The sequence below is a fragment of the Megalopta genalis genome, chromosome 1, assembly GCF_051020955.1.
Source record: "Megalopta genalis isolate 19385.01 chromosome 1, iyMegGena1_principal, whole genome shotgun sequence".
NCBI lineage: Eukaryota > Metazoa > Arthropoda > Insecta > Hymenoptera > Halictidae > Megalopta > Megalopta genalis.
The window spans coordinates 25,493,217-25,521,100 of NC_135013.1; the positions used below are offsets into that span (position 1 = coordinate 25,493,217).

Sequence of the window (27,884 nt, forward strand, 5' to 3'; positions counted from 1 at the left end):
GAGCAGTTATTTTGACCGTCACGCTGGGTTTAGTGTTAAGAACCGTTCGCTCGTGGTTAGTATGTGTAACCTTCTCTGGTTAAGTGGGTTTGGGTTAGGGTTCGGCGTCGGGTTAGAATCTCTGCTTCAAGATATCGACCAACGAGAAAGAGAGAGAGAGAGAGAGAGAGAGAGAGAGAGAGAGAGGGGGAGAGGGAGAGAGAGAGAGAGAGAGAGAGGGAGAGAGAGTTTGCGAACCCGAGTTGAACTAAACGAAAAGAGCAACGAGGGACTCCGCGGTCGAGCAGCAGGGAAGGGGTTCGAATGATACGACGGGAACAGAGTGGACATATGGCGAGGCTTTAATAATCGAAGCTGACACTGACGCAGATGCGAACATAGTCGGCCGGGCCGGCCATCAAATATTTAGAGATTACGAAGCTCGCGCATGTCGCGCGTCGCGTTGCGTCGCGTCGCATCGAGTCGAGTCGAGTCGCATCGCTCGGGCGTTGTTTACGCGCGCGCGACTGTAAACACCGGGTACGCAGCCGAAATCGAGAGACACGTCGACGAATCGGCGCGATTCGGCAATTAAATGGGTGCCGAGTAACGCGGTCGAGAACGACCGAGGCATAAGATTTATCGGCACGACCGGGCCGGTGAACGAGGCAGCGGCAGGTGCGTGTGCCGCTAGTTACGACAGTGGGGAGACTGACAAATCGCAACGCCCTCGGAAAAGAGAAGATCCTTGCCAAACTTACCCGACAGGTTACTACCGCGTGTCCAAGGCGGCCGAGAACCGACCGCGATCGCCGATCGAGCAACTAAAGCTAGTACCTTTACCAGGCTGTATGAAATACCATGGGCACCGGAGCACCCATCGGACAAATTCAGAGACAGAACAAAAATATCCGATCGTCGAGTAGACCGAGGATCTTTGTGCGAAATAAAAATTGCCTGACGCGATTGCGAGGAACAGGAATTTGAATAAAAATCTGCTCTTTTTTTCGTTGATCTTAACACTAGAATTAACGCGAAGATTTCAACACTTTTACAATTCCTTGTACAGTAATGTCTCTCTAATTGACGCTCAGATTGTCCACAGAAATGGACAATTTTGGAAGAGGAGTCAACATTATCGATCGTCAACAACTATAAAAACGAGCTGCAAGGCTCGAATAATCGTATCTCCGCTTCCCAAATTTTCCATTCTTGTGCGCAATCTGAGCGTCGATTAGGGAGACATTACTGTACTATGAAAATGTTTTTGTTAGAAATTTGTATACGAACTTCTTCGTTGAAGCACTTATTGTGTTGACAATTGCAGGAAGTATAAATAAATCAGATCTCGTCATTTTTATAAAACAATATACATTAGTCGCGTTTCGAACTCGGTAGTTTTAGTGTTAATAAATGGAGAAGAATGTAGGAATGTCTTTAAATTCTTTAATTGTCGTCGTTTCTCGGAATTTCACTCGGTCATTTTGATCGTAAATGCATAAAATTCACAGTCCCCGTTCATGAACTGTATTGCTGTTTTAACGCTAATTATTAGAATGCGGATTTGATGCGTTACTGAACAAAATCGGTCGACGAAACACAGAACAGCGAAACGATTCAAACAATAATGTTACATTATTTTCAATCTAGTACACCTGGTGAAAGAAACAAGCTTTCGTTTTACTTTAGTCCGTTGGAATTGAAGCAGCAAATTTTTATCTTGCATAACGAACCGCAGTCTACTTGCACTCGAGTGATGACTCAGAGGCATCGCTCAAAAAATTGTTACACACGTTCCAAGATAAATTTGACGTTCTCGAGTTAGTTTGTATTTAAGAGACTGTTAAAAGCGCAACCTGTTGTATATAAGTCGCAAGACTCACTTGATAAAAAATAAAATCTGTCTTATAAGATGGAAATATTGTAGGTCAGAAACCCCGTTTTGGATTTAGAGTTAAAACGTCTTCTTGCGCACAGGGTTAAATTCTTTTATTTCTAACTACAGTACTCTTCTTTAAATATATTTTTCTCTTTCCTATTTTCTTGCAATATCTTGTCCCTTTTTTTTTACTTTGTGTTGCATACTCTTGACTTCTTCAATTTCTCATACTTTCGTATTAGCGTGTTACCGTCACCGTAAGAATCTCGTTGTATATAATATCAATAATTTACTAGCAATAGAGAAACTTTTTTCCATCGATTGAGTAAACGAAAGTAAAATTATTATTGCAGAAGCCGTTAAAATGACGGCTCGCCGAATTTTTATAATCTACGTTTACTCAGATTGTAAAGATACGTTCATGAGTTATTTATTATGGTATATAAAAATGTATAAAATATGTATAAAATATACATAAAAAATATAAGAAAAAATATATAAAAATCAAAATAAATGTCTTATTGTTATTTTTATAAGCTGATATTAAGACATAATATTATAACCAGTGCAATCACATAATCATATTTATGAATAAATAACAACAACAACAACAACAACAACAACAACAACAACAATAATAATAATAATAATAATAATAATAATATAAAACAGGTGCTTGCAGTGACCCGTAAATCTAGCGTCTGATTTAATGCCGCTGTTAACTTCGAAGATAGGTTTCGCTTTCCCTTGGTCGGTCGCCTCGGGCAATCGGGGATCGAGGAATCGAGGGATCGAGAAATCGATCGACGCGGAAACTCCGTAGCGCAGTCGGTCGCCCTTGGGAATTTCCTTGGGTTTTTTCGGCACATCTGGTCGACACGCGTCCCTTAGAATCCGATGACCTGGCCCGGTCGCCTTTTCTCTTCGATACCGTTAACACACCCCTATCCACGCATATGCTTCGCAGATACCGGGCCGGCCTATTCTCGCTGGGGGTTCCCCAGACCCTGCAAACGAGGGCCGTGTCCTTGTCCTCCCCCATATTCCTTCCTTCCTCTGTCCCTGCCGCAGCCAGGCAATTTTATCGGCCGACGCGGCGTTTCCCGTTTGCGAGACTGGTCGATACCGGAGAAACTTTCCGAAAGAATCTAGATAAAGAGAGTTTGGCTCGATCAGCGTCGAGCGCGTAGATTAGTCGGCTTATATCTGAACCTGTATTGAAACGGGAAACCTCGATGAAACACGCGCTCAAGCCGATGCTGTGCCCGAAGCCAGAGTTCGGCAAAATTGATCTGATCGATGATCAACAGTTACAACTCGTTAGTTACGATAACTGATTTATAATAATTCATAATAACTAGAACGGGGATCTTCGTGGAAATTCTCATTTTCATACGTCATTTTGCGAAAATCAGAATGAAGGGAAAGCTTCCTTCGTTAACCGATCGACTTCGCATTGTAAAAACAAAAGAAAATTACTATCAGATATTGTTAATTTGTAAGTTCTTCTACATTTTAAAAAATCTGCGCGTGTCATGGATGCATACAGATCCGCGGTCTAATTATCGTTTACTTAATTATTATAAACTAGTTATAATGACTAGCGAGTTCTAATGTTTAATCATCGATAAAGTTACTTTTCGTTCGACGAATTTACGAACATAGCGGTTGTTCGGTGTTAAACGGGAACGGATTTCGGCCGTGGTGAAATAGGCCTAAGAAGAATAATTTAGTTTAATCCGCTTAAGTGCTGACCCAAGGAGTAGCGTGTACCTGGGCGAAAGTAAAAAACCTGGTCGATGGGGTTTGGTAAAGTTTCGGAAAAAAATTACGAAGATTGAAAAGAGGAGGAGCCAAAAATCGCTGGTGAAAAGATTTAGGAGCGTATTATTCGTCGCGCTTAAATTTCGCAGAGACCACTGCCAACGCGTCCTGAAAAAAACGCCAAAGCCGCAACGAAGTTAATTGCTATTTAAAATTTTGTTCAACGTTTTGCTTGCGATTGTCCGCAGAACCGTTGAAAAAAATCAATCTCGTCGGCGAGTTTATCAGCATACATACGGATCCTCGTAATCGGATCGTTGAATCTTGCATTTGTTGTAAAAGAATCGGGTTTGAATACGAGACTTTTGCGCAAATGACCAGAACAATTGACTAAACGCTACCGCTTAATTTTAAATTAAAATAAAAATTTTTACTTTAAATCAATTTTAAATTAAAAATGTCCCGCCTTTTTGCTGCACGGTAATGCATGCTGGGGCCTCAAAATGTGGCACGGTGGGACCATTTGAAACCCACTCTGTAACAACAAATTGAATTGAATTACTATTATTTTTGTATGCTTTTATATTATTAACATTTTATATTATAACATTTTACATTATTTTATATTATTGTTTAACTTAAATCGCAATAAAATTTCTGTGCAACATGGGTCTATTTTATTTTCTGAAATCCCGTGCCCCAAAGAGTTAACTGGTGACTCCGACTCGCTATTAAAAATTGTAACATAACGTTACAAATAAATTTTAACGTCATCAAATTTGTTTATATTTTAAGAACTGTTAAAAGTGTAGTTATTACACGAGCCAGAAAATTCAATTTCATATATGTGTACAAAATGCGCTTGAGTCATACAAAATCGAAGTCGAACTGCAAGTTAAAAAAATAATTTTGAATTCAGAGTTGAAATGACTTCGAGTGCAGAGGATTAAAAATAAGCATTAGAATAAAAAAATAATTTTGATTTTAGAGTTGAAATGACTTCGAGTGCAGATGATTAAAAATAAGGATTAGAATAAAAAAATAATTTTGAATTCAGAGTTGAAATGACTTCGAGTGCAGATGATTAGAAATAAGGATTAGAATAAAAAAATAATTTTGATTTCAGAGTTGAAATGACTTCGAGTGCAGAGGATTAAAAATAAGAATTAGAATAAAAAAATAATTTTGAATTCAGAGTTGAAATGACTTCGAGTGCAGAGAATTGGAAATAAGGATTAGCATTATACGAAGAAGAAAAGAAAGAAAGAAAAGAAAGAAAAGAAAGAACGGAGAAAAGAGATAATCGGTAGCGGAAGCGTGCACTTGCAGCGGCTTCTTGGAATTATAACGCAATGCGTAGCATTCGGCGGGATATGTGATTAGATGCCGGACGGTAGCGATAAAGATCGCTTCCGAGTGCCGCCGCGCTTTCGTTCGAGCCCGTGGAGGAATCGTGAATTGACACGGTACGCGCATCTAGGCGAGATAAAGGTAACGATATTACGAAGCACGGAAGCGACACAGGGGCAGCATCCTCGATAAAAGGAGGGTGGGTGCGAACGACTGGTTGGCATCTCGCACGGTGGTCGATTCGTTTCCCGTAACGCGAAGCTTTCTCGGGCTCTGGTCGCCGTGCGACAACACCTCGGTGGCTACCGCTGCCTCCTCGAAATCGAGTCGAGAACGTTCAGACCGATGCCGGCGAGCGGTCGGAGAGGCGAAGGAAGGTAGGCAACGACCAAGAGGAAAGAAACCAGCGGACGGGACGGGACCGAATGGAATGGGATGGGTCGGGACGGGACGGGACGGGATACCTCGGAGAGAGAAACAAAGAGAGCAGAGAAGCGAAGAAGGATGGACTGCTCTGGCTCCGGCTCCGGCTTCGGCCGCGACTCAGAGAAGCCGAGTCAAACTCTCGGCCGGCTGGCGCCGTTCTGTCGGCCCCCGCTGCCTCTTGCCGCCAACAATGCACGCCGCACACCTCTCCGCCCCTCGCTCCTCTTCGCTCCTCTTCTCGTCTCAGCTCTCTCGGTTCTCGGCCCGCACGCCAGCCTCCGTCTCTCCGCCGTCAACACCGACACCATCACCGACACCGACACCGACAACGGCACCGACATCGACACCGACGCAAAGCAACAGAGCGAGCGAGAGAGAAAGAGAGGAAGGGTGGGAGAGAGACGAAGACAGACACCGCGCCACACCGTCCACGGCGCGACACAGATCTCGCGAGATCGTTTCTAACGATCCGCTTCGTCCCGTTGCATCGTGGACGAGACGCGATGCAACGTGTCTGGAGCCAGAGTCTCGGGCCGTGACACGCTCGAGAACCGATCGAGTTTCCGTGTGCGCCGCGAACCCGATTCTCCTCGGGTCGTGCCTTATCGCGTACCGGTGCCCCCGAGTAAGTGAGATTCGGGCAAACGCCGCTCTGCTACCTACGTCTTGCGGTCCCGAGGCTGGTCAGAAGAAGAACAACGTCCGAGGGGCTTTGCGTGTGTTGGTGACCGTGCGAGAGAACAACCGGCGGGACAACACACCGGTGTGTCGGCGGCGCGGCGGTGTAGTGGTGGTGGCAAGCGGCAGTGGTGGTGGTGGTGGTAACGTTAGAGCCAGCGAGAAGTCGCAGGCAGGCCAGTGGCGACTGTCGGGACTCCCTCGCACGCGTATCCGATGAAAGAGGCTCGGACGCACGAGGCGGCCAGTCAGTACATCGTCGACCGCGATCGAGCGAGGACTCGGTGCGCTTCGGAGCTTTTTCTACCTGGAGCATCGATCCGGTCGATCGTTCGTTCGTTCTTTCGAACACCAGTTGTGCGGCGGGATCTCCTCTGCTCGCGGCAGGACAAGCAGTTTGTCACAGTGGTTCGAGACATTTGGATTAGTCGGGTCTGCTGCGCCGCCGAGGCGAGCTGTAGGACAAGGGAAGGAACGTCTCTGCTATACACGTGTGCATGGGATCCGGCCCGCAGGGAGCCAGTGCATCGCGCCGCAATACACAGAGTGCGCGTTCAGTGATCGAGATCCGTAAAGGGTTGTGAACGCGCGTTCTCCGATACCAGCCGAACAATGACCACCCATCGCGTAGTCGAGTCCACCTCCGAGCTGTCCGCTCTGATGAAAGGTAAACCTAGTTTTAATTTTCTTTGAAATCCGCCGCGCACTTCGGCGAACCGATGCCGCTGGTTACGCTCGCGTCGCGTCGCGGTAATCGTGGGCGGGACGGTTAACGGTGTTCGGTAGCGAGGGCCGATAACGATTGTTATGAACGCCGCGGCGCCGCCAGTCGATTCGTGCTCGGTATCGCGACGGAATCGAGGCACGGTGTCGCGAAACGGTCTTCCTAGGATTCGACGGGTCTGCCGGGATGGGTCGAGGAACACGGGGCGAGAGAATGCAAGAGAGAGAGAGAGAGAGAGAAAGAGAGACGAGGGAGTGTGCGAGAGCGTGCGTGTGTCGTCGGACAGATACGCCAGCGAGAAGCTGAGAAAGACGACGGATTGTGCTGGATGGCAAGAAGTCGGGGCGAAGAAGGCGGCAGGGGGGGCGGGGGCCGGTCGCTAGAAAAGGAGGACGCGAGCGAGACGAGAAAGACGAGGGAGAGAGACGGGCGCGGCGGCGCCAGCGTGGGTTGCCACACAGACGAGCGAGCAGGCGACGAACCGTCGAAGCGCCCAAGCACGCCGATGCCGAGATCAAACCAACAAACGAGCCCTTGACCAAACTCGAAACTCGTCGCCTAATCGCGATAGACCGCTCGCTCCCGATCGTCTCTCGAGATCCTACTCGATCGTCGCGCGTAGGCGGATCGGATCGGATCGGATCGACGAGCGTTTCCGAGAACGGGACTCGGTCTCTCCTCCCTTCGATCGCCTCGAAATCGCGGGACGAGCGGAGGAGAGCACCACCGCGATTACCAGTTAAACCAGATTTAACTGTCGGTGTCCCGAATGTAATCGATACCCTATTGTGTGCGCGCCGCGGCACAGGTACGCACAGGTAGAAAAACGACGATTAAGAAAAACGACGGGTCGCGGGGTGAGGGCGCGCGGCGGCGAGGGGACGAACGGTGCCTCGGGAAGCGCCGAACCTTCCACCCACCTGTGCGCAAAGTCGCACCTGCTACCTGAACCGAACCTCTTCCGTTCGACACTCTCCCGAGTGCCGGAGGCTCTCCCTCTCCCACCTCTCTTCGTCCGTCTTCTCCCCTCGTTCGCGTTTTCGTTCCCGATCGCCCCGAGGATTTCTCCTTCGCTCGATCTACATACATATTTCGTCGTGGCTCGACGTCACCGACGTAAAGCTTCTTCGATCGCCGCCGTACAACGTTTCCGTAACGATTCCGCGTTAGAATCGCGGCGACGGCCGCCCGCGTTCTCGGCAAAGGTCGAAGGACAAGGTCGCGAGACGGGGACCGGCCGGAGCAGAGAGCGTTATCTGGCCGAACGAATCGCGCGCTTGCTCGATCGGCGCGTCCCCGGTCTTCTATCGTCGCGTGCGCCTCGCGGGCCGTCGGTGCAGCCGCACTCGCGGTTAAATTCGGTAGGAAGGAAGCAGTTCGCGAAGCAGACTCGTCCGCGCGTATCAAGACCGTGTCGATATCTCGATATTCTTGGAACAAGCTCCGTCGCGCGTTCGCCGAGTAAATATTTGTGCCGGCCGTCGCGCCGCCCGCGATCCTCGTCCACGCGCGTCGAGTCACGGACAAAGCCGCCGGCTTTCCGAAAACCGAGCCCCCGATCTGGCGGCCTCGCTCTCTCACTGATTTCTTTCCTCCGATCCTCGTTCCCGGACGACGAATCGAGATCGTGAAATTCGGTGCCGAGCGGCCGCGATCGCGACGGATCTCAGGGCCGATTTTTCCATCGATCGGCGCCGATGTTGCCGGCGAAGGTGGAACGCGGGGTCTTCGCCGCGCTTTCTCGATCGCTTATCGAGGGTCAGACTTTCGCTCGTTAGCGCCAGGCTATTCAAGAAATCGGCGACGCGCGCGGTCCGGAGCATCCGCGGCAGAGAATTTCGAGCGAGGGATAGCGGCGCGGCGCATCCTCGTGTTCCGCCGGAGCAGCCCGCGTCGTCTCCGGCGAAGCCGCGCGACGCGCAACGCGTGGGTAGGCACACACAGCTCGCCTTTACGCCAGTTTACACAGATGTCCACGGTTATTTCGGTTTGTTTGAACAATTGCCGAACGGGACGGCGAAGAAGGTGGCTTCGAGATATTCACGAGCCACAATGCCGTGGGACACGTGTCCGACGGCCGTGGTCGTGGTCGTGGTCGTGGGACGGCTCTCTCGGATTCGCGTTCCACGGAACGGGATCTCGCGAAACTGAATCGACTGCTCCCCGCTTCTCGACCCATTTTCTATACGTACAGCCTCGTCGACGAAACGGCGAGTCGCGCCGCGTCGCGTCGATAGAGAGACAGACCGTGTGTTTATCTCCGCTGTTTCCTCTTCCTCCGCTCGCTCTTCGTCTCTCTTTCTTCCTCTTGTTCGCGCAACGATACACGTTTTCGCGCGGCCGAAGGAACGCGACCGAGGGAGAGCAAAAGCGAGAGAAGCCCGAGAAACGAGGAGAGAGAGAGAGAGAGAGAGCGAGTGCGGCCAGATGCTCGGTATCGAAGGCGACGAGGCTTATCGGAGCAACGATAAATTCGGTGGGCGCGCGACCCACGCTGTCGCCAGGTGCGCCCGACCAGTTATCTTCTGCTCTCGACAACCGAGAAGAGGCCCCCGCCGATCCCGGTGAAATCGATCTCGAGACGATCGCCCCGAGAGCTTTTTTCCGTCGAGATACGGCGAACCGGAAGACAAGAATGTGGGGCTCTGTCCATTAAACGCGGCTCGTTTCACGATGGAAATACCATAGTTTCGATGGGGTTGCGTGGCGAGCGAAACGATCGTCAGGACGAGGTGTAATCCTCGAGACCGTATCCCCCGTGGTTCGTCGAGAGAGGCCGACGGAAGAAGACCGATCGGATTGGAGCCGCGCGGTCGACTCCGCAAAAGGCAACGAAACGAGAGGAACGAGAAGAAGAACGAGGAGGAAGAGCGCGGCTGGCGCCAGCGCCATGTGGTCTCCGATCCCCTCCCAGGCTAGCATTTCCCATCGTTTAAATCGTCCGTCGGCGAGCAGCCGGGAGTTGGAACGGACGATGCTGCTCGCATGTTCGATTCGCCGAGGCGGATCGTGGATTAACGGATCGGGCCGGGGGCGACGGCGTTACAAAGTACAATGCACAATGCGCGACGTCTGCGCGTCGGCCGCGGGGCCGGGCCGATAGATAGCGGGAACGGAAAACGGAAAAGAGGAGCGCGTTAGAATCTCGGGCGAGACCTGTGCGCCAGATGGTACCAGTTGGGTGACGCACCGAACCTAAAAACATCCCGTCGCCGCGGCTACGCGAGGCGAGACGACGCGAAACGATGCGAGACGGCGCGTGGCGTCACGGCACAGCCCAAAATCGTCTCGCCCACTGAATTCTCTATCGGAGATAGGACCCGATCCGATCCCCTTCTTTCTCCCCGCCCCCCCCTTGTCCCGTGACGCGAAACAACCGAATCTCTCTTATTCGCGTGGACTTCAGCTTTTACGTGACGGCAATTATTCGTTTGTTTTCAGCCGGGGTCATGGCCGGTTCCGATCGGGACGCTGGTTTCTCGAGCGGAGCGGACGAGGACGACATGTCGGGCCTGCACTCGCCGAGCGCCTCGGAGGACAGCCTGGAGGTCCAGGTGACGCCGATATCGTTGAGGAATAAGAGGAAACTGGCGGAACCGCGGAAGATCCAGGAGCCGAGCACCGCGCCGTTGAAGAAGAGGCGATTCGAGCGGGTCGAGGAGACGCCGGTGGTGCCCGACGACGAGGAGACCAGGACCACCAGCTCCCCGTTCAGACCGTGGAGCAGCTCGAGCAAAACCGTCGAGACGACGAGCTCGTCGTCGACCATCGTCGCGGAGAAGGTTCAACCCGCGCCGACGATCGTCGCTGCTCCGCCGGTCGGGTTCGAGCCGATCGCGTCGGCCGCGGCCAACGACAGGCAAGAACAGGAGGCTTTCCAGGCTCGTAGGGAGTCGCAGCGAACGGAAGATCCGGCGACGAGGCTTCGGCACTCGGCGCAGTCTCGGCTGTCCCGAAACGACAGACGAGATCATCCTGCTGGACCGAAAGCCGAGGCGGCGGCCTCGGCCAGCAACGCCGCGAACGCGGGCTCGACGTCGAACGGCGGCGTCGCGGCCACCGCGCATCCCAGACTGCAAGAAGAACCCTTGTCGCTGGTCCTCAGGGGAGAGGTGGAGAGCAGGGTGCCGTCGCATCCGGCCGTCAACGGAACCTACGAAAGGACGTATCCGGTGGATCGGGTGAACGTCTCGTCGGCGTCGTCTTCCTCCTCCTCGTCGTCCTCCTCTTCCTCCTCGACCTCCTCGTCGACCGCCTCGACGTCGGCGTCGTCCTCGTGTCTACTGCTGAATCGCCAAGAAAACCGTCGGCCGGCCGTCGCGTCGAACGACGGCGATTCACCGCCGACGGTGCCGACGAACGCGCAGACGAACCACGCGAGGCAACACTCGTCGGCCGGCCAGCAGAGGAACTACAAGAACATGACGCGCGAGAGAAGGATAGAGGCGAACGCCCGGGAAAGGACCAGGGTGCACACGATAAGCGCCGCGTTCGACACCCTGAGACGCGCCATACCGGCCTATTCCCACAATCAAAAGCTGTCGAAGCTGTCCGTGCTGAGGATCGCTTGCAGCTACATCATGACTCTCGGCAAGATCGTCGGCACCCCGGAGGGAGAGTCGACGAACACCGCGTCGCTGGGGGCTTGCGTGGATCTCGTGTCGAGGACCATCCAGACGGAGGGCAAGCTCAGAAAGAGGAAAGAAGACTGAACGAGCCCGGGAGAACGCGGAGATCCAACGAACTTCTATATCTCGCAGACGGACGCCCGACAACGGCGCCCCTATCGAAGCGACGAGGCCGGCTCTGTCTTCGAGTCGCGTCGCTTCGCCTCGCTTGCCTCGCTATCACAATGCTGCAAATCTAACCCAGACGCGGACCGTAAGGGGGTCCAACGACGATCGTGCAATTCACCGAATTCGAACGCTTCGGGGTTCGGTCGAAGGAACCGGGACGACGGCGGACAACGTGGCTCGCCGGGTCCAGGAGAGAAACGGAACCGTGGAGTCGGTGGTGCGCCACGACCCATAGAAATGCGTCCCATCGAACGAGATGATGTCGCGTGAATCTAATGTTCCACGTTGTAAGAGGATGTTGAGCGTTTGCGGGCTCGCTTTCGTCGAACTTCAGACAAATAAAAGGCAAAACAACACTCGAAATCGTGTGTCCCGCGTGTCTGTCCATTTATTTTGCAACCCGCCAACGCGATCCCTTGGCCGCGCGGCACCACCTGCGTGTTTCGCTATGCGAACAACCGGTTGCGAGCGGATTTTTCGAGCGGCGACGTCTACCGCGTGTAACGCGATCGCTATCAGCGCCACGACCTAATACGAGCCGATAAGGACGTGCCGAGTGAGAGACGAGCGGAGACGAGCCGAGACGCGGCTCGCGATTTTATCGTAAACGCCCGACTCCCCCCCCCCCCCCCGCGTATAAATAGAATTCCGCTTCCTTCCTTCCGGCGTCGCGGCGTTACATCGCGGTGTTCCCGCGGCCAGATTCGCTCGCCTCGGGAGTTTACTCGTTCGAGAACCGGCCCCCTCGGCTCGCGCACCTTCTCATGGTATCGCTTCGGTCAACTCGGTCGCCTTTTTTTTCCGTCGCGGCGAGACTCTCCGGAGCTCTCGACCGCCGGCAAAACATAATCCCTAACATGGCCACCGGTGCGACACCGGTGTCGTCGATACGGAATGAGACGTACACGGCCGACAAGTGGGACTTGCTCGCCGGGCCGCGCGCGGGAGGGAGATGTCAAGAACGCGAAACAACATCTGCTCCTTTATTCCCGGACTCGTTCCCGCTCGCATTCGCGATCCGATTCCCGCTTCCCCCCGCCCCGGCACCAACACCTCGTCGCGAGCGACGATCGGGGAGCCCGTTCGCGCGGGTTACACGATCCCGTCGTTCCGTCGGCGAGACCGTCGGCCAGACGGAAGAGGACACACCGGGACGAGAGCTTGCTCTCTTGCATACGCGGAGGCTAACTCTCGCGGCCACGAGAAATTGCACGCGCGCACCTGCTGCATAGCGCAGGTGCGTTCACCGGTTTCATAAGCATCGCCAAATTTTCGACGGTTACCCGTCGCGAATAATAATCGGTCCTGCGAGCGTTCCTCGGTCGTTTCCGACGCGGCCGCCGATCTTCCCGGCCCACGGAACCACCGCGACGACCCGTCCCGCGAATCCTTCCGCGCCGAACGGAATCGCTCGCCGAATAATCGGGGAATTTATGTGGAACAGCGTAACCGTGAAGCACAGCGCTTAACGAGGCAAACTTCTATATACGCATGTAGCGTGTCTGGGTGGGAGGTTGCCAGAACGTTGGCGCCAGTTGACCGTCGCCGGCCGCCAACCGCCAGCCAGCAACCGCCAACGTTCTATGTCGTTCTATGTCGAACGACCTACGCGAATGCATGCGGTACCGTCTCGCGTTTACCAGCACACACGCCGCTTCGTATCGCTGAACCTCGCTCGTCATTTCGCCTCGCCACCTTCGCTTACTTTCCCACTTCCGTCTACTTCGATTTTCTCTCTCTCTCCCTCTCTCTCTCTCTATTTTTTTCTCTGCTGCACTCGAGAGATCATCCGCCACCAATTTATTACGCGATCGGGGTTTTTTTTTTCTTTGGTTCGCCAATAAGTTTCGGGATCGCGATGCTCGAGCCGAGAGATTCGTGGCATTGAGAATTTAGATTTAGGTTTTCACTTATAGAGAATTTATGTAGAGGATCTTCAAGATGACCGGAGAGTGAGTGTAGAAGGGGTGATCATCCCTTGTTGGTTATGATCAATGATTTACGCTACGATTTTACGCGTCGTCCATGTTCTTACGCTGATATCTCTCTCTCTCTCTCTCTCTCTCTCTCTCTCTTTCTCTCTCTCTCTCTCTCTCTCTGTTACGTCTCCCCGTTTTATTAGGATCTACATACACGCAAGGATGTTGGAAAAGTATTAAGTCGAGTCGTGAATAACTTCTGTTTTTTTATCAGACATTTATTTTTATTTTTATTTATTTAGATTTATTTTTATTTATTTTTATTTATTTTTATTTAGATTTATTTTTATTTATTTTTATTTAGATTTATTTAGATTTATTTAGATCTATTTTTATTTATTTTTATTTAGATTTATTTTGTTTTATTTTTATTTTGATTTATTTAGATCTATTTTTATTTATTTTTATTTTGATTTATTTAGATCTATTTTTATTTATTTTTATTTAGATTTATTTTTATTTTGATTTATTTAGATCTATTTTTATTTATTTTTATTTAGATTTATTTTTATTTTGATTTATTTAGATCTATTTTTATTTATTTTTATTTAGATTTATTTTTATTTAGATTTATTTCTTATTTTATTTATTTTGAATCTTATATCTTATCAATGTAGTGAAAGTAGAAGCTCGTTTGTCCCGATGGCTCATAGTGGGTAGATACGAACAATAGATTCTACCTAGCTGCATCAGAAGTTATTTATGACTCGACCTAATGGTAGATGCACAACTTAACTATTCACTATTGCAATTTGATTACGTATACACTTTTAATTCGAACAACCGAAGACACTGCTTAACATTGAACTTTTTCCAACATCGATAGAAGCAGAGCCTCGCTATACGGTATCAAGATTGTACAGCTGGAATGGCTAGAACCGCGAGCGAACAAAGTGACCTTTTCGATATTATGTATCCCCGGCTGAACTGCACTATAAAAGGGCTTACGGAGCTCGCAAAACAGAGACCAATGATAATGATTTTACGAATTTCTCGCGGTTGTCGACGTGGCGGTGAAGGTGTTAATAAAAAAGATACAGCTATGCCGTAACTGTAATGTATGCTGAAAAATACAGGTAAGACACAGGCAAGAAAATTGATCTCGATGTGCCAATTTAGAATGTTATCCAATGTTCCCTGTGACAACGAAATAAGCTTAGGTTGCAAAAGTCTCTGCTTCGCTTCGTGTTTCGCCCCAAGGATCCCCCCATCGGTCGAGGCTGCACAGACAGAAATTTCGCCAAGTACTCTACGAAAGAATTAAAATCGTCTAAAAAGATATATAAGCTAGATTTCGCGGTAGCAAAGGCGACGGTCCGTCTTGGTTCTCGGCGATCAAAGCGGTTGATAATGAGCAAAGATGAAAATTAGAAGGGTGGGGAGAGAGAGGGAGATTCCTCTGCTGAGAAACACCGTAACGAGTTGCGTATCGGGACGACATCGAACGGAGCGAGAGAGAGAGAGAGAGAGAGAGAGAGAGAGAGAGAGAGAGAGAGAGAGGAAAGCGGAGGGACTAGAGAAAATGGAAAGAGGTGGTAGAAGGAGAACGACCGGGAAAAACGATACCGTTCCACCGTGCGAATCGCAGGCAAGGGATCAGGCATCAGCAACCTCGCCATCTACCTCCCTGGTTTTTCCCTCCAGGTGTAGGCATGCCGCCATGCGGTGGCCACGGTGGCCACGACGGCTACGGTGTGTACGCGTTTTCTCCGTTCAAGTATGTGCTCGTGTAGTTCGTGCGAGAGTGATTCTGTATATAGGATGCGACAGTGTGGCGCCAAGCTCTCGCATACGAGCCAGTTTCCTCCGGTGTTTCGCGACGGTACGGCCAGACCAGTGTACAGGGTGCTCGAGAAACATCGAACGCGTTCCACGATCGACGACGGCGATCGACGTCGAGATACGATGCTCTCTCGTGAAGATGAGGGTACCAGTAGAAATATGCGCGACGCGAGAGCTTCGAATTTCGAACGATTTTGAGCAGGGCTCGGAATTAAGTGCTCATAACGGAGGCGAAGCATTTTCGGAGACCGCTGTGAAATGCGCTGCAGGAGAGAGATCTCACGAATGAGATTTCGCGATGCCACTCTGCAGCACGTTTCAGAGCAGCCCCCCGAAATGTGCATTTAATTCCGAGCCCCGATTTCGAGGATCGACGCCGCGAAGAGTATAGGACCGCGAGGTGCACGCATGTCTACGAACTTTAAGTTTCCGATCGCAGCCAATTGTTGCGAGTCGCCGATATTTCGATTGGGATACTAAATATTACAATGATAAAAATTGTAACATTAGAACTGTCGAACCACCGATCTCAGATTTTTTATTCCATCGTTACTGAGATTGTAAAAATGCTATTATGGGCGATTGTCGGATGCATCGAATTGTCCGGATACATTTTCTAATTAAAATTGCGCAATGCCTCGACGGGTCCTGTTATTTTTAAATGACAAATGCGAACTAGCTTTTTCGATGCTCGACGAGTCTGGTGTTAACAAACGATTGCACGCGACGCAGGTTTGGCGCGCATGTTCGTGTATCGAGAATCGTGTTTCGAAAACTGTCCCAACTTTTACCTGCAATTCTTTACAGCGTTTACGTTTACTGAAGTTTTCCGAGACTGTTCGACGAATTAGTCGTCAATTAACCGCTATTATGTATCGCTCAAGTCGAGCAGAAGGTTGGAGTGGAAATAGAAATGACTTCCAGTCGTACCTAATTATACTATAGCATCTTATCGTCGGGGACGAGGGAAACGCGTGGAGTTGCACTTAAAATCATTTACCGAACTTGCAGCTGACGTACGAGGAACGAATTTATGTCTATTATTTGCGGAAAAGCGTACTAGAAATGATAAAAAAAAAACGACAAATCGAAGTCGAAAACACGTCGTACAGACTCTTGCACGCGGTAATTATTTGTCGCACTTCTGCGTCATCCGTAATAGATGAGAAGGTGAGATTTGACGGTGTTAAGAACCGTCGGTGTTCGATAACAATTGCTGCTTGTTATAGGTTTCCCTCTCGCGAACATACGACAATTTTTTGAATAAATTAATATGAACTATAAAATGTAAATTTGTCGAAGAAATTTCTAACTAAAGGATCGAATCGATTTTGGCCATTCTAGCGACATGTAGCGGGAACATCGTGGTACTAATTGATTATTAACTTGAGCGTTTTATCGTAGATGGCACCACCGACTATTTCCATTAGAACTATTCAAGGAAATATTAATTAAAAAAACTTTGCAACTAACGATAGTTGTCCCTACATGTTCGTTGAAAATAAATTAGGAACATTTCTAGTTATTCAATAATCCGTCTGTCACTGTTTCGATGTGTCGAACCTATAATAATCTAAATAACCTATCCTATCCTTAAGAAACGTCTCCTCTTATCTATCCGTCACCATTTGTTAACTGAAGCAGATAGTGACAGTCATGTGACAGAGAAATAATAAATCCATTAAATGATATATAATCGGTTTAAATAAATGCATTCTGTATCATAAAATGTAATGAACATTACCTGGTGAAGCTATCGAAATGTTTACGATGTGAAAGGGCATTGCAGGACTGTAAACTAAACTGTGTACATACCGCATGCACTATGTACAGTGGAAAAGTTCCCGCGAAAAACTTTATTTTCCAAACAACTTGACTCGAAAAAAAGTGTTTATCTACAATTGTGCTGCACAAGATGGGTTAGTAGCGAGCACTATAATTTATTCGTTGTAACGACGTATTAATTGATCATTCTTTTAGTCTTTCCACGAAACAAGTCAGGTTCGTCGAAAGAGAGATTCTTGTCGCAACCGAGCGGTAGCAGACGCAAAAGGGACATAAACTATGAACTTGAGAGTCTATCGCAACCTGTTCCAAGCACAAGCACAAGAAGATCATCCCCGATTCGTATGGTTTCGGATGAAGATGGTAGACTTACCAATAACCTGATAAAATATATGCTCGTATTAGATAGAAAAAAACAGGTTATTAACAAGGCACGAATAGTAAAGAATGTGCTCGGAGGACAGGGGAAAGAATTTACTCATGTGATAAGTAAAGCCAAGTACCTGCTATCGAAGGTACAAACTGACCTCTGAGTTAGTTGACATTCTAACTTTGTCAGTAAATAAACAAACGCGTTTGCAGGTCTTCGGATACAATCTAGTGGAATTAGAAAGTAACAAATATATATTAGTAAACGAATTGGAGAACAGTTTGCCTCATATTCGTCGCCAAGGAGCCGATGCAAGCCAACAAGTATTATTGTTCCTAGTCCTTACCCATGTGTTTATGAACGATGACTACTGTACACAAGGTAACTACTAGCACCAATTCAGGATTTTTCTTGTTACTGTCCACCACTATTTTGGTACCAATTCTGGTACGTATGTGATATGATTGTGATAATCGAATGAAATTGTTTAAGCGATACATGAGAAAGATTTATACAATACAAGGAAACATAGACTATTTAAGTAGCAAAATTGGAGGGAGAATAACAGGAAAGATCACTATATTACTTTGTACTAATTGCTGGCTGTTCTAGAGTCTCTACTGAATTTTCTACAACATCTGGGTATCACATCAGAAAGCGATGAGGAACATAGCTATTTTGGTTACGTAAAACATACTGTAATAGAGGTATGGAAAACTGAAAACTATAACAGACAACGGATCATAAATCTTTTATTAACTCAAAACACATTCGTTCCGTAGGTATTCGTCGCCCAAAAATATCTTGACAAAGTAGAGGAAACAAATGAAAAGGTGGTTGTACAATATAAATGGGGACCACGCGCAGAACACGAATTTTCTCGTCGTGCAGCCTTGGAATTCGTATCTGAGGTCAGCATATATTCGCTGTGAACCTGTACTTCGATAGCATATTAACGTCCATTGTTTTCAGATATACAAGGGCCGTCCGCTAGATAGTTGGCCATTGCAATTTAAGGCAATGTCAGCACGAGAAAAAAGTATCGCTCGAATTAAGCGTATTGGAGATGAATGATCGCATCTCGTTGTGCCGCGGAAAACAAAAGTAAAACAAAAGCAGAGAAATATACTATTGTTGTTTACCGAACGGAACCATCAACGTTTTTCCTTTTCTCTAAAACGACCCTGAAAGCAGCCGTAAAACTGCGGATCGAGATTAAAGTTCGTGCGCGGTCTTCGAGTTCAACATTGGGGTCAGAGGAATCTGAAACGTGTCCTATTGGCCTAGTTCTAACCGAATCTAATTGGATTCATATTTTCTTCCGGCGTTACGTCGTACAATTCGACGATCCGTGTAAAGCGTATAGCAACAAGAAAAGAACGATACAATAAAAGAGGATAATGACGTGAAATCGTATATTGCTAGAACTTTTCCGCCGCGTCCCGAATTCTTCGACTTATCGCCAGCTATTTGTTTCCACCGCTACAAATTCAGACTCGAAGAGATTCAAATCACACCCCAAAAACTTGTAAAATGCGAGCCACGGAACAATACGTTCTAAGAGACAAATGTTGCTTCTTCAAATGAATTTATTATCGTCTGTCTCCAAACGTTTCTTCCGTCCTCGACGATTCGCGAATTAGAAAATAGAATCGAAAAATAACGAAAAATAAAAGGAATCGTTCAATCAATCGCGAATTCGTACAGGAATCGAAGTAACCGAATTTTCTAAATTTCCGATTTTAAACTAGAACTGAATCTCTTACCCCTGTTTTCGAGTATCGCGAAGATGTTGGTGTTGGAGTATTTCCGGGGCGTTAGGAGACTACCGGTCGAAGCCTACTCTAGCACGAGGGGGTGCTCTCGCGTGAAAAGGGAGGGTAGATCGTCGCGCGGCCCGGAGACACGGTACAAATGAATCCGTAAAAGATCGTGCAGACGTTAAACAAGGGATACGTGATTCGAGAGGGTAAGTAAGAGCTGCGTGGAGACATGGCGGATGGAGATTGCGCAGGGGCGAGATGGCGGGAGACGGGGGGTGGTTGAGGGTGGACGAGGGAGATGGGAGAGACTTCTATATAGCCTTCTAATGCTATATAGCGGCCGTTGAGCCAGCAATGCGGGAAATGTATGTCAGGCCGGGCTGGCTCGGAGCGCGAGTCGGCGGTGGTGGTCAGTGTTCGACGGTGTTCCAGTCGGGTTTGGCGGATAGGGTGGTTGCGCTGCGTGGGTGGCGCGCGCGGTTCGTAGTGTCGCAGTACCGCGCGCACCTTCATCATCATCCGTTCGCTTTCTTTTCCCACGATAGAAATCGCCTCATCGCCTGGCCCATCAACCACTCGTAGCATTTGATAATACACCTGTTCCTCCCGGTGGTTTGTTGCTACCGGGACTTAGGGGACCATCCGACGTTCTCCGCGGGTCTGACTTCCGTCGGGCTCGCGACAGGGAAATAACGGGACCAATCGTCTGCGATCGAAGAAAAGGGGTCGTCTCGAGGCGAGACGCCAAGGCGTGTACCATCGGCGGGACCCTCGTCGCGTGATAAAAAGGACCTACCTATGTACCATGCGCCCTACGGACTCGTTCGAGATTTGCCGCGAAATACACGGAGAGAGCCAACCAGACAGAGATTGGATACGGTGAAGTTCCTCTTTTAGAAGTGGTTTTGCCTATCCCGAAGAGACGAACAGACGAGAAACTCGGCCAAAGGAAACGCTCGAAGACGCGGGTACAGGATCGCGCGTATCGTTCGATGCCCTCTCGTTAGAGCCGAGAGAATTTCCCGATCCAGGAGCACGATCGAGATCCAATCATGTTCAATCTCTATCAGAACTTGAACAAGAAGGACGAGGAACACAAGGAGTCGGACGTTACCGGTCATGACAGGTTCTGGCAGGAACGTCCGAGGACAAGGCGGAAACGTCGGGCCGTCAACCGGAGGACTCAAAGCGCCATCGAGCTCGACTCCGAGGCCATGGTGTCGGCCCGCGGGACCCTCCGCCGTGGAAGAAGCGCGAGCATCGAGGACGAGGACAGCGACGAAGAGAAAGGCTACCAGCTGACCACCAAGATCGACAATTTAGCCAAGATATTGTTCAGTCGCGTGTCCGCTGCGCGAGGCTGCAAGGAACCGGACGTCAGGTAATCTGGTCGTGAAAAATCGGAACCACACGCTGATTCATTATCGTTTCTTTTTTTCTTCGCCGCGAGAAAGCTTTCGTTTCTTTCTTTAGATCATTGTCTTTTTGCTCGATCTTCCGATCGAGGACTTCTCGCGCGCTAATTTCGAATTTACCCCGCCCCACGGTTTTAAACCCCGACAACCTCGCAGGACACACGTTCCGTTCGACCGCGTTCGTTTACAAACTGGATCCGCTTGTTCGATTTCAAATCAGTATTTCGGGTACAATGGACTCCGATGATTCGACGGGGACGAGTCGGTTCGCGCAAACCCTGGACCGTCACAGGAACTTCTCGCACAGCTTCCGATTTCGAGGGAAACGGGTGCCCCCGAGAAGACGGCGTTCGCTAGGGTGATCATTCTTTCTCCATTATCCAGCTGTCGTCGATGAGCCAGCTTTCTAATGGATCGCGGGATCGATTACCGGTGGATCGCGAGCGTTCTCTACCTCTTCCGGTAATTAGCGGCGAGAAGAAGTCGCAATTAAACAGAGCGCGGCGCGGACGAAGAATTCGATGGTCGACGGGGTGACTCGATGAATCGCGTACCAAATTAAATAGAGTGACGAGGGGTGGAACATCGACGACAGCGATATGATTTTCCACTGGTGATCTTATTGGATGAAACCCTTGGTTGCGCCCGCAGAGAAGGATGGCTGCTCCCTGGCAACCCAAACGAGACCGATCCAGTTTGTAATCGTTGGTTCGAGAATCTAATCCGTTACTGGCATCGCTCGCGAAATCGTTCGCCCGATCGCGAAATTTATTTCGAACGATGTTCCGCACTTACGGTCGAATCGGCCGCGCTTCTCAGGTAGTTTTATTTTATTCTGTTATACCGTATCGGCGGAATTACATTGTTACGAATCATTCTGGGCGCAAAGTAACTTTTACGTTATTAGCGAGATTTAAATAAAGACTATATATTGCTACATTAGAAATATTGGGTTGGCCAATAGATCCGTGCTTTTTCCAAATAGATAGGTAAATGGCAATACAGAAAGAAAACGCAATGATTTATTGGCCAGCCCAATAGTAGAAAATAGAAACATACATAGTATTTTTCGTTTGGATATCGCTAACAATGTAAAAATAATTTTGAGATAATAATTGTCAGACTGCGGATTTTGCGCATTTATGCTAAACATGAGTGGGTGTAGTTTAAGAAAATGAGAAAATTTAACGCTAGATTTACGGACAATAATTTTTTAATTTACGGTTATTCATATCGTAAAGATATGAGTTGGATACATTTATACGAGTTATTTATTCAATTTATATGTTACTTATATGTTACAATAACACTTGTTAAAAATCAGAATAAATGTCTTATTGTTACTTTTATAAACTAATATAGAACAGCTGTTTTTCGTGCTCCGTAAATCTAGTATTAAAGAAACTAAGATTGTCGACTTATTAGCAATATCGATGAATCGACAAAAAAAATTGTGCTCAGCTCCTGCCTCTTGCGATTGACGCGGACATCTTTTATTTTGCACGAATATCCGCGGTCTAATAATTCACCTTGCTTGTACGTCGGGACAAATGGAATCGCGACGAATGGCGAAACAGGAAAATCTTTTAATCGAAATGAAACTTTGTCCGAGACAGAAACGGAAGGCACAGCTACACGGCGCTGGGCCACGGGCCGTCGGCGTGCGAGGATGCCAGCGAGTACATGGAAATGGAGAAAAGATCTCGAGATCGTGCTTTATCAATTTGCCAGGCTTATATCCGAAGAACGCCGCGCTATAGTCTCGTGAAGCAGCTGAATAATCTCGGTAAGCCCTCGAGCCCTCCGCTCAATCTCCACCTCGTTCCTCCTCCCCGCCCATATGCCTCTCCATCCCCGATGCGCCCCGTCTCTCGACGGTCTCCCCTGGCGCGACATCGTCTTTCGTTAAGACAAACTTCCATAAATTTCTCGCCCGTTCGTTCGTTTTTTCGCGTGTTGTTTCAGGCTCTAGGGTGAACAAGCACTGGTTCGCGGTGCGGGACACATCCCTAAAGACCGACCGACTGATCACGTTGGCGCCGTTGAGCAGCAATTGCTCGTTGACCGTTTCCACACTGACGAAAAACATTTTAAGCGACTTGTTTTTGGCGTTACAGCATCCGTACATATGCCCTATATTCGACATCGATTTTCTCGAATACGAACGCGAGAATTACGTGATCGTGGTACAGCCTATCAGTCAGGGTAGCCTGAAGGATCTGATTTACGGGGTGAGTATAGATGATTAGCGGAGTATTAGGCGGCGGATAGCGTAATCGAGACCAGCGACGCTCAGATTGTTGCTCGGCAGATCGAAAGAACCGGCTGGAACGAGGATTGGGGACAGAAGTACGCGTCCCGCGGCAAAGGGCTGCCCTTGCCTCAGATTCAACAAATGGGCCGGCAAGTGTTGGAGGCGTTGGTCTTTCTGAAGAAACGAGAATTCCCGATGGTAACGCATTTGCATTCCGGCAACGTGCTCGTTCAGAACGGCGTGGCAAGGCTCGCCGGCCTCGAGAACACGCTCCTCGGCTTCACCAGCCGCATCCATCCGGTAATCGCATCGCGAATCTCGCAGACTAATCCCATCGACATCGTATCCTTCGGTAAGATCGATCATCTCCACGGAACTTTCTCCCTGGAACTTTATTTTTACAAACGTTTCACACCACGTACCGTCTACTTCCAGGTCATATGCTATTCGAAATGTGCGCTGGTTACGAATTGCAAACGTTTAAACCGAATTCAATGCAACTCTCGGATCTTGAAATGTATCCACAAGTACAAATCTCTCTCTATCTCTCTTTCTATCTCTCCACCCCGCCCCCCCCCCTTATTTTCTGTTCTCCCTTTGTTTCTCTGCTTCGGATTGTAACTTGTATCTGTTGCTTTTCATTAATTTTTTTTTGTTCTGCTTGTCTCCATGGGTTTCGTTACCGTCGAGATCGTTTGCACAGTTTTCGCTGGGAAAACGAGCAACGATCGTTGCTCGGTTTCGCCACGGGCCCGAGAAAATCGATTCCCAACGCGACGATTTAATCACTGACGAAAACGTTCCCTTGCACAGGTAATCGAGCTACTCAAGTATATATTCGGCGAGCCGACTAGTCGCCCCAGAAATATCGAAGAGCTTCTTGTTCACGATTTGTTCAGAAACATCGATCTCCGCGAAATGCGCAGTGCTCCCGTCACGGTAAGAACGTTATATATTATATGCGAATAGTTCGCATTACAACAATGGACGCGCGGTGCATTCGGGAGCTTGCCGAACGCACCGTGCGTGCAAGCTTGCACGGAACAGGCGCATCCTAATTCATAATTCACACGCTTCTCTCTCGCAGATATTTCGGCCAACGTTGACACCATCGATCGCAAACTTACTCGATGGCATTAAACGGCAAAGCGTGACTAAGAGGTAAACGAACGAGGCTATACGTTGAAGCCGATCCGTTTTTATCAATTTTTTTCCGTTTAAAAAAGGCGAACAAATCTTGCTAAACGTTCATTTTGCATGCACAACAGACAGAGATCGCGGTCTATAAGCGACGTGTATTTAACACGCAGATTTTGGTAATGACCACCACCAGGATCCTAATTAATCGACGATTTAATCATGAACCGCGACGTTTTCACCGTTAGGATTTATACTCGCCTTCTATTCCGATTTCCAGAGTCCCGAGCTTGGACGTGGTCGACGTCGACGCTTTGTCCCTGCACCGACCGGAGACGGTCTGCAGGCACTCGCTGCTCGACGAAATCTACAACGAACTATCGAACACGGCTGTGTAATTTTGTGGGAACAAATAGTTTCTACGAGAATCGAATCGGCTTTAGAACACGTATCGTCGCCATTCTACCGAGGATCTTGAATTCGCGTCTTTCTGTACCAAATGCCAAAAAAAAGCAAGCGTTTCAAGACCTCTGCGATACGAGCTAACGGCGATAATATTATACATATATACATATACACATATATTTAGTAAAAGAAATAAAAGTGGAAAAAAAGAGAATTCAGAAGACGATGAAGAATGGAAATCAATAATAAACCGTATAGAGGAGGAAAAATAAAGAAAAGTCGTAATACGTACGGTCGATTTTATTATCCAAAGTATTAAAACACACCCAAGCCATCCGTATCGATGAAAAATGCAGGAAAACGGTGTAGTATACTTTACAAGCATCGAGAACTCGACGCTATTTCCATCGAGTTTCTGTAGTACACAGTTTCTGAGCGTATATGCTGTACTTTTTCGATTATTTGTTTTTGCCGTAATTCGGTGATAAGGTGACTCGTGGGTGGTATGTAAGAAGGAAACGATGCGGAGACGAACGAAACAGGAAGAACCTCGAATGCAGTCCCCGAGTAGCGGAAACTCGAACTGTTCTCTGTTCGTACAAAGAAATCAGAAAAACGATAACGTTTCGCCGGATACAGATCGAGTTTGTCGAACAATTGACGTCAATAGAAATCGAAATCAAATAGATTCGTGTGGCTGTTTCGTTTCGGTAGTTGCGTCCGTGAATGGATGTGTCGCGATGAATTGCGAAATTCTAACGGAAGAGAAAGACGCACAGAGTATCGACAGGCGGGTGCTCTTTTCGCTCTCACGTTTTACCCTTGTCCTGAGGAAAATCGAGCAAAATGGCAATATCGGTTTCATCCGGCACATTCAACTTAGAGCTACACATGTACACAAATGTTTGGAGAAATTGATCGAACCAGCCGAAAAATGATAGGGAAAAGTGAAAGTGAAAGAAAACGAGACGTAGACGCAACCAGTTGCTCGCGATGTTCGTTCGATCTATATCGTCTAGAAGCGCGAACGGGCTTTAAGATCGGTAGTAAAAATAGACATTATTGCTTCTTGATGTTCTTTTCGTTTTAACGTACAAACTCGTTTTAACGTCTCTCTTATACTAGCTCGAATGATCAATTTCACGCCTGCGCGCGCGTATATCATAGAAAATTTCAATATCAAATAATTTAATGGATTATTTCTCACAGTTTATGAAGCACCAGCTTCGAGTTCACTTGCTGGCGTGTCCGGTTCTTCGTCGTTGTAAATGTTTTCTGCCATTTGCCATACCTGCATTATGTTATCCTCTGACACTGAACATATCACCCAAGGTTCGTTCGGGTTCCATGAGAAATCGCTGATCTTTGCGGTGTGGCCGCCGTGTATAAACTGCACAGTAAAAAGAAAATTAATGAAATGTACAAGTATTATAAATACTAGCTATTGTCTAACTGAAATTTAGAAAGACAAACGAATCAGGCATACAAGTAACTCGGGTGGGCCATCCTCGGCATCCTCGCTGGACTGCTCTTCACCGATTTTGCTCAGATCCCATACGTGTAGACGCCTGTCTGTGCCGCTACTAGCTAATATCGTCTCATTGTGCGGTGACCATTGTACTTGGAAGATCTCATCCTTGTGAGATTCGAAGGAATGTAGCTTCAGTTTGAGGTTCCTCAAATCCCAGAGTGCTACAGTCTTGTCAGCACTGCCAGTCGCGAGGATAAATTCTGAGTACGGATTGAAGCTTAAACAGTTGACTTCGGCGGTATGGGCGTCGACTGTGTGACTCGGTTTGCTTGTGTTGTTACACCTACGGAAAGGGAAAACGTATATAACAATTTATCGTATGCTGACGGTTGTCGACGTTCGTTGTTACCTTGTATCCCATATCATTAACTTCTGATCGTCCGCCACCGAACCGAATAGAGATTCGTGCAACAAGTGCCATGCTACGTCCTCGACAACAGCGGTGTGTCCAGTAAATATGGTTTTCGCATCAATAACACGGTTTTCTTTTGGCGGCGCGTTAATGTCCCACAAGCAAATCGTATGATCATCGGATGCGCTCAGCAGATATCCATTGAGATTAGGGTTCCACGACAGGCCGTAACCTTCCTTCTGATGTCCTCTCAACCTGTTTTGAATAACGATCATATTAATTCGTGAACAACCGATTACAAGCGCGAAATGCAAACGCTTACCTCAGGTCGGGCTGACATTCGCCATTTGGATCTGGTTTACTAGGATGTTTAGTGTAATCGAACACTAGAACATCGCTGGATGGTGTTTTAGTTGCGATTACGCAAGGATTCTGCGGCATATACCGTGCTCTGTTCACTTCTCCTTCATGATTTATCTTTATTTCGATTTCTATTTTTCCACTGACAGATCCGAATCCACCAAATTCTCCCTTCTCATTGTCGTAATGAGAAGCATCAAATTGAGCATCTTCGTTCGGCAATTGCACACTAGCAATGAGCAAATGGTTCTGTTCGTCTGAAGTATGCGTACCTAGAATAAGGCGGTGTACCGAATAATCTTTCCCTTCTGGTCTAGTTACGTCGGGCAACCATTGTGCAGTCAAGGATGGCCACTCAAGAGCATGTGTCATCACAAGATCATATAAAAACGGAGTATTTTTCTTCCAAATTTTATATTCCTCATTGATAACTCTTTCTTCCACTGCATCGTCAAAGGTTTCTGCAACCGAACAGTATTTATAGTAAAACACACTGAAGTGAGTTAGAAATGAGTTAGGTCCTGGGAAGGGAAGGTTCTGATACAGTTTGGTTAAACAACTGGGAAATCAATCATCACGCGACTATAAAAAACATTTGACGGGATGATAATTTCGATATGCCATGAAACAAACACCATAGAGAAAGAGATTGAAATTCAACCGATAAAAACGAAATATTCTTTGCGAAGAGATAACCTGCCGGCGAGTGAACGAGAACCTCTCTTTGAAACCATTTGGATTCAAAGAGAAGAAGTAATTTCTCTCCCTGTTCTTGATTTTAATGGAACGTCGTGAACAAATCGTACGACTTTCCCAAATAAATGACGATTTCTTGCAAAGATAGATCTACAAGAAGTTCTCGCAAGTGAGAATCTTGTTTACCATAATATGGAAAGCGTCCTTTGAACGAACGTTTGATAGTTATAAATATACGAACAATTGGAAAGCATAACAGAGATACGAGAACACTTAATTTATTCTTACCGCCGTCCTTATCTCCCATCCTTGCGCTTCGTTAAATCTTTACAGTACTGCGTGAAATACTGACAAAACCTTTAACCCGCCAAAAAGCCGCGAAGCCCAGCCGGATTTCATGAAAAATGCAAGCCTACTTGCTAGAATGCCTTAAACGTGTATGCCGCGTTTTCATGGTGC

At 48.0% G+C, this 27,884-nt stretch overlaps 4 protein-coding genes across 9 annotated transcripts; 3 read left to right on the forward strand and 1 right to left on the reverse strand.

The window, feature by feature from the left end:
• The first annotated feature begins 5,862 nt into the window (after nucleotides 1-5,862).
• Nucleotides 5,863-11,959, forward strand: net (atonal bHLH transcription factor 8-like protein net). The gene is made up of 2 exons (XM_033471418.2): nucleotides 5,863-6,743; nucleotides 10,242-11,959. Exons 1-2 carry the CDS (start codon nucleotides 6,689-6,691, stop codon nucleotides 11,510-11,512), a joined length of 1,326 nt encoding a protein of 441 aa, XP_033327309.1. The 5' UTR covers nucleotides 5,863-6,688; the 3' UTR covers nucleotides 11,513-11,959.
• Nucleotides 11,960-16,828: 4,869 nt separating this feature from the next.
• LOC117220497 (non-structural maintenance of chromosomes element 3 homolog) lies at nucleotides 16,829-18,923 on the forward strand. Its single transcript, XM_033470508.2, has 6 exons — nucleotides 16,829-17,276; nucleotides 17,338-17,657; nucleotides 17,725-17,893; nucleotides 18,125-18,219; nucleotides 18,295-18,423; nucleotides 18,485-18,923. The coding sequence occupies exons 1-6, from the start codon at nucleotides 17,273-17,275 to the stop codon at nucleotides 18,584-18,586; spliced, it is 819 nt and encodes a 272-aa protein (XP_033326399.2). The 5' UTR covers nucleotides 16,829-17,272; the 3' UTR covers nucleotides 18,587-18,923.
• Nucleotides 18,924-19,622: 699 nt separating this feature from the next.
• Nucleotides 19,623-24,773, forward strand: Slob (Slowpoke binding protein). Of its 4 annotated transcripts, none has more exons than XM_033470468.2 (9): nucleotides 19,625-20,656; nucleotides 22,307-22,476; nucleotides 22,656-22,921; nucleotides 23,002-23,296; nucleotides 23,380-23,471; nucleotides 23,758-23,883; nucleotides 24,032-24,105; nucleotides 24,213-24,260; nucleotides 24,362-24,494. In XM_033470468.2, coding segments are annotated over exons 1-9 (1,401 nt in total). In that variant the 5' UTR covers nucleotides 19,625-20,327; the 3' UTR covers nucleotides 24,363-24,494. The 4 variants fall into 4 exon arrangements, with proteins under 4 accessions (XP_033326340.2, XP_076380358.1, XP_033326359.2 ...); XM_033470459.2 differs by lacking the exons at nucleotides 19,625-20,656; nucleotides 24,213-24,260 and adding exons at nucleotides 20,698-21,048; nucleotides 21,342-21,509 and having other exon boundaries at nucleotides 24,362-24,773; XM_033470449.2 differs by lacking the exon at nucleotides 24,213-24,260 and having other exon boundaries at nucleotides 19,623-20,656; nucleotides 24,362-24,773.
• Caf1-55 (chromatin assembly factor 1 p55 subunit) lies at nucleotides 24,769-27,875 on the reverse strand. Of its 3 annotated transcripts, none has more exons than XM_033470496.2 (6): nucleotides 27,714-27,875; nucleotides 26,692-27,190; nucleotides 26,367-26,624; nucleotides 25,973-26,300; nucleotides 25,694-25,876; nucleotides 24,769-25,076 (listed from the first exon to the last, which is right to left on the reverse strand). In XM_033470496.2, exons 1-5 carry the CDS (start codon nucleotides 27,730-27,732, stop codon nucleotides 25,697-25,699), a joined length of 1,284 nt encoding a protein of 427 aa, XP_033326387.1. In that variant the 5' UTR covers nucleotides 27,733-27,875; the 3' UTR covers nucleotides 24,769-25,076; nucleotides 25,694-25,696. The 3 variants fall into 3 exon arrangements, with proteins under 3 accessions (XP_033326387.1, XP_033326377.1, XP_033326368.1); XM_033470486.2 differs by having other exon boundaries at nucleotides 24,769-25,313; XM_033470477.2 differs by having other exon boundaries at nucleotides 24,769-25,876.
• Between the last annotated feature and the right edge of the window lie 9 nt (nucleotides 27,876-27,884).

Coding starts and splice junctions, on each gene's coding strand:
- Slob (XM_033470449.2), top strand. CDS start 20,328: ATGTTCAATCTCTATCAGAACTTGAACAAGAAGGACGAGGAACACAAG. Junction 23,297..23,379: donor CATCGACATCGTATCCTTCG/GTAAGATCGATC, acceptor GTCTACTTCCAG/GTCATATGCTATTCGAAATG. Junction 23,472..23,757: donor ATCTTGAAATGTATCCACAA/GTACAAATCTCT, acceptor TCCCTTGCACAG/GTAATCGAGCTACTCAAGTA.
- LOC117220497 (XM_033470508.2), top strand. Junction 18,220..18,294: donor TAAAACATACTGTAATAGAG/GTATGGAAAACT, acceptor TTCGTTCCGTAG/GTATTCGTCGCCCAAAAATA. Junction 18,424..18,484: donor CCTTGGAATTCGTATCTGAG/GTCAGCATATAT, acceptor CATTGTTTTCAG/ATATACAAGGGCCGTCCGCT.
- net (XM_033471418.2), top strand. CDS start 6,689: ATGACCACCCATCGCGTAGTCGAGTCCACCTCCGAGCTGTCCGCTCTG. Junction 6,744..10,241: donor GCTGTCCGCTCTGATGAAAG/GTAAACCTAGTT, acceptor GTTTGTTTTCAG/CCGGGGTCATGGCCGGTTCC.
- Caf1-55 (XM_033470496.2), bottom strand. Junction 26,625..26,691: donor GAATGTCAGCCCGACCTGAG/GTAAGCGTTTGC, acceptor TATTCAAAACAG/GTTGAGAGGACATCAGAAGG. Junction 25,877..25,972: donor ATGGCCCACCCGAGTTACTT/GTATGCCTGATT, acceptor TTTACTGTGCAG/TTTATACACGGCGGCCACAC.